This window comes from Candida orthopsilosis (assembly GCF_000315875.1).
Source record: "Candida orthopsilosis Co 90-125, chromosome 6 draft sequence".
NCBI classification, from domain to species: domain Eukaryota; kingdom Fungi; phylum Ascomycota; class Pichiomycetes; order Serinales; family Debaryomycetaceae; genus Lodderomyces; species Lodderomyces orthopsilosis.
In genome coordinates this window covers 897550-914720 of record NC_018300.1, presented here as the reverse complement: position 1 = coordinate 914720, position 17171 = coordinate 897550, and the positions used below count along the sequence as shown (strand labels likewise).

The 17171-nt window shown below is 36.9% G+C and overlaps 9 protein-coding genes across 9 annotated transcripts; 4 read left to right on the top strand and 5 right to left on the bottom strand. All coding sequences in view use genetic code 12, as the record gives it.

Annotated features, from left to right (window-relative positions):
- Positions 1 to 3: 3 nt before the first annotated feature.
- Positions 4 to 1011, bottom strand: CORT_0F04260 (hypothetical protein; the record flags this gene model as incomplete). Its single annotated transcript, XM_003870729.1, has 1 exon — positions 4 to 1011. The coding sequence occupies one exon, from the start codon at positions 1009 to 1011 to the stop codon at positions 4 to 6; it is 1008 nt and encodes a 335-aa protein (XP_003870778.1).
- Positions 1012 to 1837: 826 nt separating this feature from the next.
- CORT_0F04250 (Yer152c protein) lies at positions 1838 to 3106 on the bottom strand (the record flags this gene model as incomplete). The annotated part of the gene is made up of 1 exon (XM_003870728.1): positions 1838 to 3106. The coding sequence occupies one exon, from the start codon at positions 3104 to 3106 to the stop codon at positions 1838 to 1840; it is 1269 nt and encodes a 422-aa protein (XP_003870777.1).
- A 701-nt stretch (positions 3107 to 3807) lies between these two features.
- CORT_0F04240 (hypothetical protein) lies at positions 3808 to 4146 on the top strand (the record flags this gene model as incomplete). Its single annotated transcript, XM_003870727.1, has 1 exon — positions 3808 to 4146. One exon carries the CDS (start codon positions 3808 to 3810, stop codon positions 4144 to 4146), a length of 339 nt encoding a protein of 112 aa, XP_003870776.1.
- Positions 4147 to 4214: 68 nt separating this feature from the next.
- CORT_0F04230 (hypothetical protein) lies at positions 4215 to 5552 on the bottom strand (the record flags this gene model as incomplete). The annotated part of the gene is made up of 1 exon (XM_003870726.1): positions 4215 to 5552. One exon carries the CDS (start codon positions 5550 to 5552, stop codon positions 4215 to 4217), a length of 1338 nt encoding a protein of 445 aa, XP_003870775.1.
- A 1476-nt stretch (positions 5553 to 7028) lies between these two features.
- On the top strand, positions 7029 to 9149 carry CORT_0F04220 (Ubp3 protein; the record flags this gene model as incomplete). Its single annotated transcript, XM_003870725.1, has 1 exon — positions 7029 to 9149. One exon carries the CDS (start codon positions 7029 to 7031, stop codon positions 9147 to 9149), a length of 2121 nt encoding a protein of 706 aa, XP_003870774.1.
- A 2038-nt stretch (positions 9150 to 11187) lies between these two features.
- On the top strand, positions 11188 to 12321 carry CORT_0F04210 (Cic1 protein; the record flags this gene model as incomplete). Its single annotated transcript, XM_003870724.1, has 1 exon — positions 11188 to 12321. The coding sequence occupies one exon, from the start codon at positions 11188 to 11190 to the stop codon at positions 12319 to 12321; it is 1134 nt and encodes a 377-aa protein (XP_003870773.1).
- Positions 12322 to 12449: 128 nt separating this feature from the next.
- CORT_0F04200 (hypothetical protein) lies at positions 12450 to 14351 on the top strand (the record flags this gene model as incomplete). Its single annotated transcript, XM_003870723.1, has 2 exons — positions 12450 to 12486; positions 12538 to 14351. 2 exons carry the CDS (start codon positions 12450 to 12452, stop codon positions 14349 to 14351), a joined length of 1851 nt encoding a protein of 616 aa, XP_003870772.1.
- On the bottom strand, positions 14352 to 15392 carry CORT_0F04190 (hypothetical protein; the record flags this gene model as incomplete). Its single annotated transcript, XM_003870722.1, has 1 exon — positions 14352 to 15392. The coding sequence occupies one exon, from the start codon at positions 15390 to 15392 to the stop codon at positions 14352 to 14354; it is 1041 nt and encodes a 346-aa protein (XP_003870771.1).
- A 273-nt stretch (positions 15393 to 15665) lies between these two features.
- On the bottom strand, positions 15666 to 17153 carry CORT_0F04180 (Kar5 protein; the record flags this gene model as incomplete). Its single annotated transcript, XM_003870721.1, has 1 exon — positions 15666 to 17153. The coding sequence occupies one exon, from the start codon at positions 17151 to 17153 to the stop codon at positions 15666 to 15668; it is 1488 nt and encodes a 495-aa protein (XP_003870770.1).
- Between the last annotated feature and the right edge of the window lie 18 nt (positions 17154 to 17171).

The window sequence follows — 17171 nt, the reverse complement described above, 5'->3', positions numbered from 1 at the left end:
TATTCATAACATATTTACAAACTTGATATTATCAGCTAGTGTCTTCACCTTCACATTTCCACCTTGTCCACTTTCATGAATTCGTCTTTCAACATCATCATTCTCAATTGTGCGCGTCTCATCTACCTCATCAAACATCCCATTGTTATCCACACGCCAAAACCCTCCAACATTTCTGAAAAACCTCGAAATACCGAATCTTCTTGGTGGAAACGCTCTCCCTCTACTAGTTAATTGAAATACGCTTGGATGATACTGATGATAAAATGATGCCCCAACAAATACACCCAATATAGATCCGGCAATCACGTCTCTCAAAAAATGTCGATTATCACTGACTCTTGTCCCCGCCACAAATGCAGCACCCAACAATGGTGCAATTGTTAAAAATACTTTGAATGAATTATTTCTCCTGTCAAATGTCTGCAATTTTGCCGCCATGTTTAATGAAGTGATAATCATACCACAAAATACTGTTGATGCATGCCCACTGGGAAAAGATCTAAATCCTTCCATGACCACATTCCAATTTGGTTGAGTACATATAGCAACATTTGATAATTGAGTAATGGGGATTGTTTGTACCATTGGCTCACATCGCTCAATCATATCAGGACGAGGGAGCCCAGTAATGTTTTTCAACAACGATACAGCCCATATTTGTGTTGCTTGTGCACCAAGAAGACATAAACAGCCAGCAAGAAAGTCCCATAATCGCCGCTTTATAGACAATGACCGAAAGAAGATGGCAAACAACAAAAACTGAAGTATTGGGATACCAGCTGAGATGAGAATTAATAACCAAACCGGGACCGTTGCTTGTGGTAAGAATGTGTATCGTAAACTGATGTCAAACAACAGAAACTCATGATAGATTGGGGGAACTGTTCTTCCCAATATTGTTGAAATGATTAAAATTGTTGAATAGAATGTAAAATCAAAGATGTATGATAGTGTTGAAAGCCCAGATAGTTGTAGACTCTTGTAAGTTATTGTCCAATCGCGAAACATGGTTGTTGATGTGGAGAGATTTAGTTGAAAAAAAGGTGCAAAAAATTAAAGAATTTGATATGGTGTTTTGAAAGCACAAAATAATAGAAGCTTAGATTACAGTATTTCTCATGGAACTATGGCTGATAATAGTTTACTGCATTTGCACTACGATATCAAAGATTTGTAATGAAGATTAACCCCTTATTAATTCGACAAGTCAATGGAGGAAACATAGACTGACAGAATGAATCTTTTAAATGCATCTAACGTAATTTAAGACTCGAGCCTTGAACTTGATAAAGCTTAGCGTTCCTTATGTACTCTATGCCCTCGTTATCACATCTTTTCAAAGATTAACCTGTATAAAGCAATCATTGTCACAAATTGACAAATGTCACTTGAATTTGATACTTCGCGACTTTGCAAAATCATCATCAAAATATTTAAGAATGAAAATTTTTTTTACCAACTTCACCTCTTCTTTCCCGTCGTTTATATTTGCGAACAAATGGTATGTTATACAACTAAGTTCTACTTATATACGTGACCCTTACTTAGAAATTACCCTGATGATAAAGTTTTCGCCTAAACCTCGATTACTCATGAGATTACAACAAACAATTACACCAAGATCTACGCTGATGTTTTTCTAAGAGGTAGTCATTATATAACAATGAAGTGCATGGTTACTAACTTATTAGCTAAACTGATGAAATATAATGAATGGACAAGGCCAGCTTTATAAATTGTATTTGTTGAGCATATCGTTTCTAGTCTATAAATTGTGAAAGTGGTGGCGACAACGCTTCGTGTCTTTTTTGCCGTGTGTCTTCCTCACAGCTTCTCATTTGTTGCCTAATTCCGCAATAACGTCTCCCCATATCTTGACCCCTTGCTCAATCTCCTCTGAGGTCAAGTAACTAATACTTAATCTAACACAATGATCTCCCCATTTTTGTCTATTTTCAGATCCCAATACTTCGAAACCCTCACCACTTGGGATTATGACGTCTTTTTTGGCCAATTGTCCAATCACTGCACGGTTGTCAATATCTTCTGGTAATTTCACCCAAAGGAAATATCCTCCATCGCCACCATGAACTTCGGTTCCAGCAGGTAAATACTTTTCTATACTTTGTTTTAACACTTTGGCCCTTTCAGCATAGATCGATTTAAAATTGAGAATGATTGTATCTAACTTCCCTGATTCGATTAAATCAGCAACAACAAAGGTTGATAATTGAGATGGTGTACCTCCAGATTTATTAGCACCTGTGATACTCAACTGTTGAACTAATGCAGGAGTTGCCGATTCTTGCCAACCTACTCGCAACCCCGGTGCAATAATTTTCGAAAATGTAGCATTGGAAATTGAGTTTCCATATTTGTTTGACACTGTATTTTGATCAATTTGGTTTATTTTAAGTACTGGTAATGAGATTGTTGTTGTTGAGGAATAGTCTAAAAACTCATAAACATCATCACTGATGAGTAACATGTCGTAATCTCTTGCTAATTGTAACAACTTTTCTCTAGTGTTTAATGAATAAGTTACCCCACCCGGATTTGAAAATGCTGGAACAAGATACATGACAAATTGGTAGATTTTGCGTTCACCTCTTGGATCCTTTAAGATATTATCAACACCAATTTCACCATACTTTTGTAATTCCAGTTCAAGTTTCTCCAAATCGAGATCATATTCACCTGATGATATCTCATTAATAGCTATCAAATCATCTCCCAACCCAGCATCAACAAATACACTGTTGATTAAAAAATACGTTGGCGTAACAACAAATGCCTTCTTAGTAAGTTGAGGTGTTGTTGTCGATGCTAGGATATTAGCGACCCCATAAGATGCCCCAGCAGTCAAATTTATCAAACTAGCAGTTGTTGAATCAATCCTGTATTTGTCATTCACCCAATTGGCAATAGTTGTTCGGACGTCCAAATTACCTGGATCAGTACCATATGCTAATGGATGTTGATTATTTGGATCGGTATCATATGAAAGGTAATCGCTCTCAAGTAGTACTTTATTATAAGCATTTGCAATCTCCTTGACAGGAATAATGGCTCTAGTAGGGTGTCCCTTGAGAAAGTTTATCATTATAGGTGAGTGTAGTCCAATTTGTGTTGGCGAAGTGAACTTTGGGGAAATGTAGCCACAATTTTTCAACAAAATATGGTAGCGTTAAACTCGTACCCGCTAACGATTGCAAACTGATTTCTGCATTCCACTTATATAGATTCTTTTTGCTTGGTTGAATATACGGTTTTTGAATACAAAACCCACGTAGTGAAGCTTGAGAACCAATTAGAGTAGTGAAGAGAGCTCAGTTATGGTTGCTGTTACATTTCATTGATTGGGCAAGAGATTACCAATGATAAAAAGGGTAACACACTTCTTTTTCAGCTAGCAGTTGGCAACGTTTGGAGAGGCAAAGACAAGCAGTTGCCTTCTCTAGGACCATTATCCAGCCATACAAGTTTGAAATTCATGGTGTGGTGGTATTAGCATCATGGAGAATATTACAAGACAACGTTGCTTCTTCTGCGTAAGACTTCCTTCTAAAAGTCTTACAAATTCAATCAGCATTGGGGTCACATGTATTCAGTTGAGAAGGGCCAAAAACTTCTACAAGTCAAGTTTTTTTTGAATTTGTTTCTTCTTCATACTCTACTCTTGAACTACATTGACAAAAAAAAAATTCAGACCAATGAGATTCGTAGCAGAAAAAATTACCAATTTATTGAAGAACAATCACCGTCTTCAACAACACCTAAGATATAAAAAATTCTACACCAACTATGCCAACAGCAGGAGGATTCGCATTCAGTTTAGCATCAGGGGCAGCCATAAGGCTTTTCCAAACCGGTCTCAGTGGCTCGCCACCTAAATTATCCCAAAAAGTAATTGGATACGCTTCAATAATGACCCTTACTGGATCGTTTTATTACTTCGTATTGGATCCTCAAATAAATACCAATAGGGAATTATTAAGTAGAAGATTGACTGCATTGAGAGAACAAAGGGAGAGGAAGCTGGATTTGGTCAATTTTGAAGAACAAGAACATAGATTGTTTACTGCTAAGGATAAAGGAAGATTCTTTAGATTGTTTGATAAATATAGTCAGCCTTACAAGTAGTTAAGTTTGCAGTCAATACATGTACAATTAGGAGTATTTATTTTGAATAAATTACAGTTGTAATTACTTTATTCTTCTTTGGATCGAGTAAATACGCCGTCACCATTACCTTCACCCTCTGGTTCAGGGGTATCTTCGCCAGCACTTTCTATAGCACTGTCGTACTCTTCTGCAACATCACTGCCCTCTTCATTACCTTCGAAATCTGCATCTTCATCGTCATCGTCATCATCTTCTAGGGCACCAACAGTTGTATTAGCATTAGCTGCAACAACACCGGCGGCACCGCTTTTGCTAGCTTCTTTCTCCTTGTTATCATCATTGAACGAGTCATCACTAATCCCATGAAGTCTGATGAAATTATCGATAATTTGGAAATAAGCTTGATCAATCATACTAAACTCAATTGGTCTTTCTTCATCTCTATCGTTAAGGACAACAATATTTAAACTAAATGTGTGCTTGGTGATACTTGTGTAACTAGCACGCAACACTTTTGACAAATTAAATACTAAAATCGGCTTTTTGAATGCAAAGATTAGATGAGCTGTATTGTATTCATTTTGCTCCAACAAGATCAAGTTCCCATCTCTCGCTCCCTTGTGACATTCAACCATTATAATCCTTGGATTAATACTGTTGTCACTTGTCAAAGCAACGGCAGTATCTTCATTCACAATATACTTGTTTTTGAATATAGTAGAACATGGTAGATAGTTAACCAAGTTGATTCCAATTAAATGAAATTGTCGTTTGAAATAATCAATGATTCTTTCTTGTATTGGGTTCAACACTACATCATTCTTGCAAGTTGATAAATCAAATTGAGACTCAATATCAGCTGGTAATTTACCGTTTTTAATCATTTGTTTCTTAATGATATCCAAGTTCAATTGACATATAACTGGGTCTTTGGATACGTTTGAATCAGTATAATATTGATCATGAACCCAGAAACATAGCATAGCAATACCTTTCTTTTGTGAATTTGTTGAATTACCCAAAATCGGTAAAATAAGACACAACCTGATGGCATGTTTTAGGTTGATAAAGGACAACTCAGGGGAGTTGTTAGCTGGGTTAACTATAGACATCACCGGCAAAGCTTGACCATTTTGTTCAATTAAATGAAAAGTAAGATTCATTCGTTTACGAATAGGTGAAGAGAACGACACTTGCTGTATTTCAAATATGATAGATTCTGGATGGATTGAAGATGATGGAGCCAATTCTTCATATGCAACAGCGTCATTTCCATTCTCTGCAGCATTGTCAATTTTCCTTCGCTTGTTGTCAGTTAAAAAGGTGTACAAATCTAAAAATACTTTTTGAGATTCGGGATTTTGTTGCATGATAGCGGTGATGTTGTTTTGTAAATCGATGGGTAGTTCCAGTAGCCAATTCATGATGAAATTCGTAGTGACGTTGTTGTACCAAATACTTGGTTGTTGACCTCTCAGTTGCAATTTGGTTTTGTTTTGGATTTTTGCGAATGGGTTTTTTGATGATGATGAGATCAATACAGAGATATAAGGAAAGTTTGTGTTGTAAATTGTTGTGTAGTTTAGAAAGTGAGAGATTGAGAAGTGGATGCTGTAACCAAACTAGCAGGAGTTTCTGCCACTCGGAAATATTCAGTTATGAGTGAATTAAGCAATTGTGGTGAAGGAGATCACCAGCCCTAATAATCCACCTATAGATTAATAGAAGTTACTTAAGAATTGCTGTTGCCTTACTAAGACTACATCCTTTTACATAAAACCCTCACTTTACGGGGTGCTAGATTGTTTCGGCTTACATTGTATCTCTTGGACTTTGGATGAGACTATCGAGTGAAAAAGGGATCAAGACTGTGGTGGTGGTGACATACTTCAATACTGTCAAAAGGTAGTGTGTGCCAACAACCAATAATAAAAATCTGATGCGGGCGGCTATTTGACACCCATCCGAGATAAATATTACATACAAATTAATAATGTAAACTCTATACCACATTACAGATTTGAAACAAACAAGGCTATGTAACCTAATTGATATTATTGCTTTACTTCTATACTCAATTGGTAACCTTAATAGTAAGTGTATATGATAGTTGAGTATATTTTAACTAGTGTCCTCCGTAGTTCAACAAAATTTAAAAACCAAAAATCAACAAAATACAAAAAATTCAAAATGAAGAAGACGAAAAAAAAAATTTATTCATCCAAAGTATTAGAAATACAAACTTGATTTTCATACATCTACTACAACTACTACTACATACACTATAAACTTCATTATACCCACACCTTTAGATAACAAGAGAATACGGTCCTTACATATTGATAACACTAGTTGATTTAGATTTTATCCCACCGTTATTTGTAAATCACATTTTTACCTGTATAAATTTTTTCCTTTCAACTTTATTGGACCATTTTATATACAACCCAATATTCAAAGATTTTCATGTACTAATCTATCCTACTGATATACAACTACAACCTCAAGTTTCCCCCCCATATTTTTTTAATGTCAGTACCATCTTCGTCTTCTACACAATCATCAACAACATCGAATACTACGTCAAATGGAGGAGGAAATCGCCTGCGGTTCCGTAGTGATGCGGCAAGCTTTTCACCTCGAAATTACCCGGCTTATCATTATGCTCAACAACCTTATTCACCACATATGCCGAATAAGCTGTATATACCACCACCCATGCAACAACATCAACTTACGCCACAGCAACAACAACAGTTTTATATGCAATATGGTAATTTCAATTACCCCATGATGGCTAATCCTATGTATATGTATGTGCCATATCCTCAAGATCTATATCAACAACAGCAGCAGCAGCAGCAGCAGCAGCAGCAACAAATACCACCTCAACAGCTTATATGATTCCACCTGCTTTTACACCACAACCACCGACTCTACTACAGCCACATCACCAACCTCCACAGATACCTATCCCAGTTCCACCATCAAATGCACATGCACATGCACATGCACATGCACAGCTGCACCCACAGCTGCACCCACACCAACCACAGTCACAATCTCAACATCAAGCATACCCATTATCTTCTATTCAACTGCAGCCAGATACAGAAGCCTCCAGCTCATCAGGAGATCATATAAAAAGTGAAACACCAGCTAATACAACAAAGACGCTATCTAATCCTACACTTTCTCCGTCATCAACACCACAACAGAGTCAAGACATAAATCTGTCGACAAACACGCTGAAAGAGAATACAAAACACACCTCTGAAGATGAAGTAATACCGCAACAGAACGAACCAGAAAGTAAGAAACAAGTGGTTGCTGCCCCCACTCTTAATGGACACAAAGAAACAAAAAAGACAGAAACTGTGGAAGCTCAATTTCCCTTGTACATAAACGAAACTAAGCAAAACTTTTCCAATACATTTCCTATAACGGAGGAGAATAGAGAACTAAATGATATTGATAGGTTGAACAACTTGAATAACAATGTATCAAGAGAAAACAAGGTCATTATTTGTCCTATCTACACAAAGGTTTTTGACCTCAATAACTCAGAAACTTACATCACTAATGGTAAGGATATCAAAGAGGAGGAGATGAACAAAGGCGGATTACAGGCCCAGTCAACAGTACAACCAGCCCAACCACCAAGTACCAACTGGGCTTCAATATTGCAATCAAGCGCACCACAAGTGCCAGCAAGAAAGATAACCAAGCCAAAAGCCACAACAATAAAGGCAGGGGCTGCTGCTGTTATCCCCGCCATCAAATCCAAACCACCCACACCTGATTTTGATTTTAGCTCAGAATCTACACACCCATTGGGAATATTGTTACTTAAAGTTATGTTTGATAGCAATTACTCCTTATCTAATGATTTCCCAGTGTTTGATATAAAACCAAAAGGATTAACAAACACAGGCAATATTTGCTTTATGAATTCAATTTTACAATCATTGCTATACTGCAAACCATTCAACAAACTACTTAAACTAATCGAGACTAAATCAATTGGAGATTTAGTGATATCATCACAACCATTAATTGATACCACCATCAAACTTTTCAACGAATTTAAACCTAGTGATAACAAATTACCAGTTTCAATTGAACCATTTTATTCTGCGTTATCGAAACACAAGAATTTTCAACATTTGAAATGGGGACAACAAGAAGATGCCGAAGAGTTTTTAGGGTATTATCTCGACGCATTAAATGAAGAAATGATTGGTGCTTTGAAAAAATTAAATACTCCTCAAGTGGATCAATTGATTCAATCATATACACAAGACGATGTTGCTAAATTTAAATATAATGTGAAAACCTGCATCAAGAGGATAAAGAAGGATGAACAAGAGGATGAAGAGAGTGAATGGAATGAAGTTGGAAGTAAGAAAAATATTACCAAAATCGAGGTTGACCCAACACCGTTAAATATGATTTTCGGTGGAGAGTTCAAATCAGTCATCACCATCCCCAAAGTATCATCAACATTCCAAAAATCAATCACATTGGACCCATTCCAACATGTCCAACTCGACATTTCAAATTCAAATTCAATAGAGGAGGCCTTTATACATTTGAATGAACTAGAAACTATATCATACAAGGGAAACAATAATAAAGAAGTTGAGGTAAAAAAGCAAACATTTATTGAAAAATTACCTCAAGTTTTGATTATTCATTTGAAGAGATTTAGCTACTCCAAAGATCAAGAAAATGCTATAGAAAAATTGGCTAAAAATATATCGTATGATCATACATTGACAATACCGAACGAAATACTATCACAACCACAAGGGGTTACCTCTAATCAATATCAATTGATTTCTGTGGTTTATCATCATGGTTCAAGTGCTGACGCTGGTCATTATACCAGTGATACGTTTGATTTTGAGAATAATCAATGGTGGGAAATTGATGATACGATTGTCAAACCAATTAAAGATGATGAGGTGTTGAGTTCAGGTATTAACAATGCATATATATTATTGTATAGTAAGATTTAATGAAAGCAGAAGGATTTACAATAATAGCAACAGGATAGTGTAGTTGAGGTAAGCAAGTGGTAGATGTACATTTCTGCCTTTGGTAGTGATTTGATGAGATTCACAGCAATGCAACTTTGATTGATGTAGACCAAAATTCACAGCCATAAAATTTCCACCTTTGATATCAAGATTTCATCTCGATGAAATTCCTAAGCTTAATTATTGAAGTCCTCAACTATATATTCGATTACGTTGATTCAATTGCGAATGTGCCAATTGAGATCAGATTTCGTTGTTATAGACGGTTGAGTTGCTTAACCGTATTAAAACACCTACAACTGACTGAATTGCAAAATATCAAAATCAGTCAGTTTCATGTCTATATCCATTTCGGTTCTAGAGAGAAGAAATCAAAGAGCAGCTTGTATATGGTTTTGCACTACAGACATGTTACGGAATTTGAGTTCTGATACGGTTGAAGGTATTACCCTATGCCCAAGTATGGCCTGTATCAGAGATGCAAGTTGGCTTTTGGGGGACTTTATATATTTCCGTATCCACTATGTGTTGACACTTGGAACCAATTTCAGGAAAATGAGTTGCGTATATCCGAAGCAAAATTGTTGAGGTCACAAATTGACTGGCCACCTCTATTGGAGTTACAAAGAAAGCAAATTGAATCCACCGTTGGAGAAAAGAATATACGAGATCAAATTCCAACTGCCAGGAAAATGTATTTTGCAAACAAAAAAGCGTTTTTGTTTTTGTATCCAGTATAATTGAAGGAGTATTTAAAAATTGGCCAGCATATTGATCCACAAAACTTGTGCTTCAAAACCATAACAAATGGATCACGTTTTGTCATTAGACAATTAGGTAGCCATAAATACAGCAACTTGAAAAGGTTTCAACTCGGGTAAAAGGAAACGGATAGCTCTGTTGATGTCAACGCTACGCCTTCACCTGTGAATTTCCGTCATATAAAACTTGTAATAGTTTTAATTAGCCATATTTATTGTAGAAATAACTTAAAGACTACGAAAATCTATATAACAAATCAACTAGACTCGTAGGTGTATGTATATGGTTGCAATTGCATGACATGCAGCGGATAATCATACTACCTTTTGGGATGAAGTGTGACCAAATCAGTTCATTGTGCAATTGCAACATTAGTGTAACTTCATCCGTCACTAAACTGTTCTCATTGTACATCTCATATATTAATATTTTAGCGCTCCTTTGAACTTAAACGATTATCGTCGATATGATACTTTCAAGTTTACTACTTCGGTATTAGCGATCAGGAAAGAATGAATGAAAACGTCAAATATGTTTTCAACGGAGTTGCAGAAGAAATTTAACGCGTACAAGGTACTCATTATTGGTGAATCCTGGAGTACGTCAACTGCGAGATTATTGTGGCTATAACCGCTCGAATACACTAGTAGACGTCTTTATTAGCTCAATATACCTCTAAATTATCAGAAACGCTTTTATTATTTAGACTGGAGATGTTGGTTGTCGTTAATAAGACAAATACGGTCGGAAATGAAGCATACTTGACCCATAACACGATATACTTAACTAACTCTATAAGCGTTTTCAACAAACGAAGTCTTATGGAAATTAAACAACTAAAAGTGGCAGAGTGCAGTTCTAGTGAGTGCTTATGCTTCGAATTTATATCCTTTGTAGAATCATATCTAGATGATGGAGGCCACTTTTCAGCATGATGTGCATTTAGATGAAGAACACTCCAGTTTTTGCAGCCAAGCAAGTAGCTTTCTCCGGCTTCTCTCTTCAAAGGTCTTTCTTACTCAAATTACTTCGCAAAGAAGGAAAATTCACAAGTTCAATACATTATTGAACCAAAGCGGAGCTATCTTATCAAATGGTCTCATTGGGTTTACTGATACCATCTTATATCACTTATATGGCATATTATATGCAGGCTCTTTCTTCACAAACTTTAATTTTTTTTTCAATGAGATGAGATTTTGATTTTCCAGACCATCTCATCGAAACCAACAGACACAATAAATCAACATAAACCATGGCAAGAACCAGATCTAAAGGTCCAGCTTCACCCGTAGCGAATAAGGCAAAGCATCCAAGCAAAGTTGCAAAACCCAAAAGTTCAACAAAGTTAGCTACCAAGAAGGACTCAAAATTAAAAGCTGATGTTAAAGAGGCAGCACCAGTTGAATCTAAACAAGATGCTCAGTCATCGGTAATAAGCAACAAGATCACCAACAAAGCTATTTCAGAGCTCAAGAGTTTTATATCTAGGGAAAAGTCTAAAAGAGAAGAAGAAGCATCTCAAAACCCATCCTCGAAATCTCAATTGTTTGATGATGATTTTGATGATTCCACGTTAACCCTTATTGTTGAATCAAAAAAGTTTTTCAGTTCAAAACCTCAATTCAAACCAAAGACCATTAAATTATCCAAATCCATAAACGATGGCTCATTAAAATCCTGTTTGATAATTCGTGACCAACTTGTCAAGTCGGATCAAGAAATCGAAAAGATTGAAGATGCAAACTTGCCCACAATCTCGCAAATTTTACCCTTACAATCAATCAAGACGGAGTACAAACCATTCGAAAAGAGACGTGAATTGCAATCTAGTTATGATTTGTTTTTCGTTGATGATGCTGTATTGAACACTTTGCCAAATTCGTTGGGCAAGATTTTCTATGAATCAAACAAGTACCCACTTCCCTTGAGAGTTACTACCTCAGCAAACAATAAGGAATTATCATTGATAACTTTATCAAACCAATTGGAAAAGATATTGTCCAGTACGAGTTATTTACCACCACAAGGAACAACCGTATCCATCAAAATTGGTTACATCAATGGTGATTTTACACACGAGGATTTAAACAAGAATATAAATGCTGTTGCTTCACACTTTGATCTTGATACTATCAAGTCCATTATGTTGAAAACACCAACCTCCCCTGCATTACCATTGTATTACACTGATAAATTGTACAATGAAGATGATATATTTGATGAAATCAAGGAGGAAGAAACGTCTAACGGAGATGAACTCTCAGCTTTCGAAAAGGGTTTGTTAGAATTAGGAGATGCAGATACTGTTGCCAAGGTGATTGGTAAAAAATTGGGAGAGAAAAAGAGGGCCATAGCAAAGGGAAAGGTAAGTAAATCTAGAAAATAGATGAAATATACGGAACTAGTTCAAATTGAATGGAAGTAGTGAGCTTTGTAGCCTCTGTCGTGATAATGGACCTTGAAAGGGCCTGGAAAAAAATCTCTCTCACTTAAACACATCCTTATAGTAATGTAATGTGGGTCGTGCACCACGAGGGGGACCCCCACGGTGGTAAGTATTAGGCTAAGAGTATCTGAATGAGTAATTATTAACAATTAACAGATCATCGCATACTATTCCCTCAAAAGAACTACAAAGTAGGTCGAAATGATCAATTGGATTTCGTGTTTAATTCGCGTAAATCAGCAAGAGAGTTGATGGAACTTGTGACGGGATCGTCGTCAGCAAAAACGCCTTTGAGTCTATGTATCCAGTCTCGAGCAAAGACGTATGTGAGTGGAGCGATATTACGACTAAGTAAAGGAGAAAACCCAAGGGAGATTGACTACACCAATAGCTCAAAGATTACCATACAGGTTGAACCTGATTCAGATTTGGAGGTAAAGGATACTCCTATTACCATTGAATGGGTAGAAGTGAAGTTGTTTGCTGAAACCGAAGGTGCGGTTATTAAAGATTTGAAGCAATCAGGGATAGATTTTACATTTGTTGATAATTTACTGGATGCAACGCACTTCTACACAACTCAAGCCATACACAACCTGGCTCATTTCAAAAATGCAATAGTAAAAGGGATACCTATAGTTAATGACGATTGGGCTGACACAGTACTCAAAACGCCCAATAATGTGGACAAATGGTTACTCGATTGTGATTACTCTTTGTATCTTCCTAATGGAAACAGTGCATATTTGCCCGAGCCGAGACGAAAGCTTCTCGATACAAAGTTGATTTCGTTTGAGCCTATAGAATGGTTGGATGTGACGGTACTAGAGAAGGCTGAGGAGAAGATACATGCACAAGTGGGTACTGACGAGTTCATTTTAATCAATTCATTCAATGTGTTTGGATTTCAAGCAGTGCCCCAAACTGATCTTTGGAACAAGGTTTTATCGAAAACGTTGGACTCAATTCCAACAAATAGAGTGAAGGAGCAATCACAAAAGAGACCAGCATCGATGGAAACGCAATCGAGCACCCGAAAACGACGGAGGTATGAAAAAGTGGACAAACTCCATTTCTTTTCACCAAGCGCCACATCAATACCTGTCATTGAGAGCCCAGAGGACACTCTCAAGGAGATAAAAAATAACAAACCAAGCATTGGCAAACTAGTTCCAAAATTGGCTGCATCTAAACCAATCGAGATGGAAAAAGCAAATGACAAACCTCCTACTCCGGAAATAATTCTCGCATCTTCACAAACTACTGACGATACTACGAATCTCAAAAAGAGGCGAGGTGAACCATTCACAGCTCACAAGCCTCCGAAAATTCCCAAATTTGTTCCCAAAGTGTCGTTTGCTGACGCAGTGATGCAAACTAAAGAGAAAAAGCGAGAGATGTGGGAAATGGAAATGGGGATAATGGAAGAGTCTGAGGGAGTTGCTGAGAATCTATCAAATTTGGCTATTGTTGAAGTTGTTAATGTACCCATAAGAAGAAGGCGAAAAGAATACAACGAAGTCGATACTCCAACTACAGGAGGCAAGAATTTCAAAAAATTCGTCAAGAGTGTACCAGTGAAAAGAAAGATATCACGTCCGCATATTGATATGGTTATTGAAGAATCTACTAATGTGTTATTACCCAAAAGAAAGAACAAGCAAACCACCATGGATGAAGATTTCAATGGTGTAATGAGTGATGTACGTGGGTATGAGCCAAATCTATTTGTTCCTGAAGATGAATCCGATGGTGCGTATGAAGAGTCTACCACTCAATCATTTCTCACAAGTCAAACAAATGCAATTAATGCTGATAGGAAAAGAGGGCGTCACCACCAACCCATTGATGATGATGACCTCGAAGATAACGACGATGATGATAATGATGATGATGATGATGATGATGATGATGATGATGATGATGATGAGGATGATGAGGATCAACCAAGATTTGGGTTTAGTCGGTGATCACTTCACAATGCCACAAAGTCCCATCCTTCTAAAGTATGTAATATGTGCTTGCAAGTAGTCATGTCTGTCCAATGTAAGGTAGGGGAAATCATGTGCAATACAATCTTGATTCGCACCATCAACACAATCAAAAACTTGGTTTAATCGAGGTCTTACATTCGTAGTCGAACAATTCAAGTATATTTGATTATCAAATTGATGATATTGAATAAACGGATTACGACTTCTTGGTATTGTAGTGATGACGTCGTTTTTATGGATCACACGTAGAAACTTTCTTTTGAACTCATTATGCTTTAGGTCATTGTAACTTCCTAATACTCTATCTGCCCAATTCACAAAGTCGTAGTTACCTGTAAGTGGCTGTCCCATGGTAACCAAGGTTAGTTTATCGAATCCTATATCAAGATAGTGTAATCCCAATAACAATGCAATACTTCCACCCAATGAATGGCCCACAATAATCAACTCATAATCTTCATCACCAATTTCTTTAACAATATATTCATTGATGTTGCTCAATGTTGTTGTAAAGTACTTATAAAACCCATTGTGAACTTTACATCCACGACCACAAAACGGTAAATTCAATCCAAGATTAGAATAGTTGATCATATCAACTTTCATGTCGGCATAGGTATCAAATATTGATCTTGTACCCCTGAGTGATATAATTATCATCTTCCTGGGCCCGGCAATATCATAGTTGAAGATGTTGTCGTATGTGGTGGCTATGTATCCTGTCACAGACTCAGGAAAGTACCATTGATAAACTAATGTCATGTTGGGAAATCGCTTCTCACAATTCAAGTCACATTTGAAAGGGGGATCTATTCCATGAATTTCAGATATGCAATATGCTATATCGACCAAGTGGGCATAAGTGTACAAGTTGGAATATACTTCAGGATCGATGGGATGAACATCGTTTTCTCGCATGTCTAGATAAATTCCATCGCCAAGGGAATGCGAGCAGACTATTTTTGATAGGTTGATGAAGGCTAGGAGGAAGGGAGTGTGTAAGCTGTGGTACCACATGTTATGTGCATTGTTGATGAGTGCATGACCAGGAGATAAATATTATATACAGAGATTTGATGAGGTCTGATTTTGTAGTAGCTGCAATATTATGACGGGAGGATCAGCTTATTATAACAGGAGCATAAGATACTAGAGTCTAGATCTTCAAACACTCAAACGTCCTAGTGAATACACAGAGGCTATCCATCACACCTGTATGTCTTTACCCCACCCCAAATCACAAAGAGCAAAACTAAAAAAAGTCCGAGAAAAGACATTAGAGGCGCTTCTTCAATCTGGCATGTTGAAATCACTTAATACCAATACAAGCTTTAGCGTGAGAATAGCAGCAACAACACCTAAGGTCAAGGGTATTACCACAATGACTGACTTGCGGAGTATTGTCCATGGGAATAAAACAAAAGGTTTGGCTATCAAAAGAACAACAGCCACCACTAGACATAATATGATCCTATAAGTTTGAGAAAATGCAGTCTTCATTGAAATATAGCTCTCCGATGCGTAGCTCATCACACTACGAGCAAAATTTGGAATCAAGTTAGCAAGGTATTCAGTTGCATTATTGGCGATACTTATGAAGTTCCCCACTCTTGAATCAAGTAGTTCGATAGACATCATCGTTTGCTCTACTCTCTCTTCCAATTTTTCCAACGAGATATTCAATGAATTCTCAAATGATGCTAGTATTTCTTGTCCTGACCTATTCAAGTACAGGGCAAAGTCTTCCGAAATGCCACTCAATATTGACACAGACTGCTGATTTAGAGACTTTTTTTGAACCTGTAAAGTGTCAAGATTATGGTTTATTAATGCATTAATAGAGTGCATTTTAAACACAGATAGTTGGAACTCATTATCCATGAACTCAAAGTAACGTCTGGCCGATCCTTGCAATTCTAATGCATAGTCATTAATTCCCTTCATATTTTCTAGCACTTGACTTTGTTGGCTCAATAGGATATCACCGTGTTGTTGCAAGTCCTTATGCTTCCGGCCCAATTGATTTTGATTCTCTCGTATCAACTCATTAATGTGGCACAACTCTTTGGTGAAATAGTTGATGTGATGCCCCATTTCGTTCAAATTAGTATTAACACCTTGATACGATTGTCCCATGATTACAAGTGCATTGTTTAATGACAATTCAAAGTTCTCGTAGAATACATTGAACGTTTGGTTTACTAAATCTGCTGACTCTCTTCTCTTCTCCATCATTTCGTCAATGATATTGAGCATTGCATCAAACTTTTCCTTCATGTGATTTTGAAATTCTTCGTTGTCAGCTTGAGAAGCCATAAAATCGTTCAATATATTTTGAAAAAGATTGCTCACATTTTCATAAACCTCTACAATTTGTTCCTTTTTCAAAGGCATGCTAACTTGATGGCATATCTCCTTGACACTTCTGTAGTTACCGCTGTAGCTCGTCCAAAATTGGGGTGATTTCTCCAAAGATTGAATACATTTGTCAACGTTTCTTTGTCTAATTTGTGGATTACAATCAAGTGGATATTCAATTTTAGCATTTTCCAACTCGCATATGGACAACTCCAAGGCCACTTCTTTCTGCTGAGAGGATGTCATTGTCTCTAGCCCATCTAAACATTGTGGTAGTATTGACAGCAAAGCTTGTCTGCTGCAATCGTCTTTCCAAATTTCGAGAGCTGGGAGAGTATACAAGTAGTCTGATTTCCTCCTTAATGAAAGCTCCTTAGTAATAACTTGACCGAACAAGAACACACCAATAGCGAGCCTCATTGACTGTGTCCCGATGAA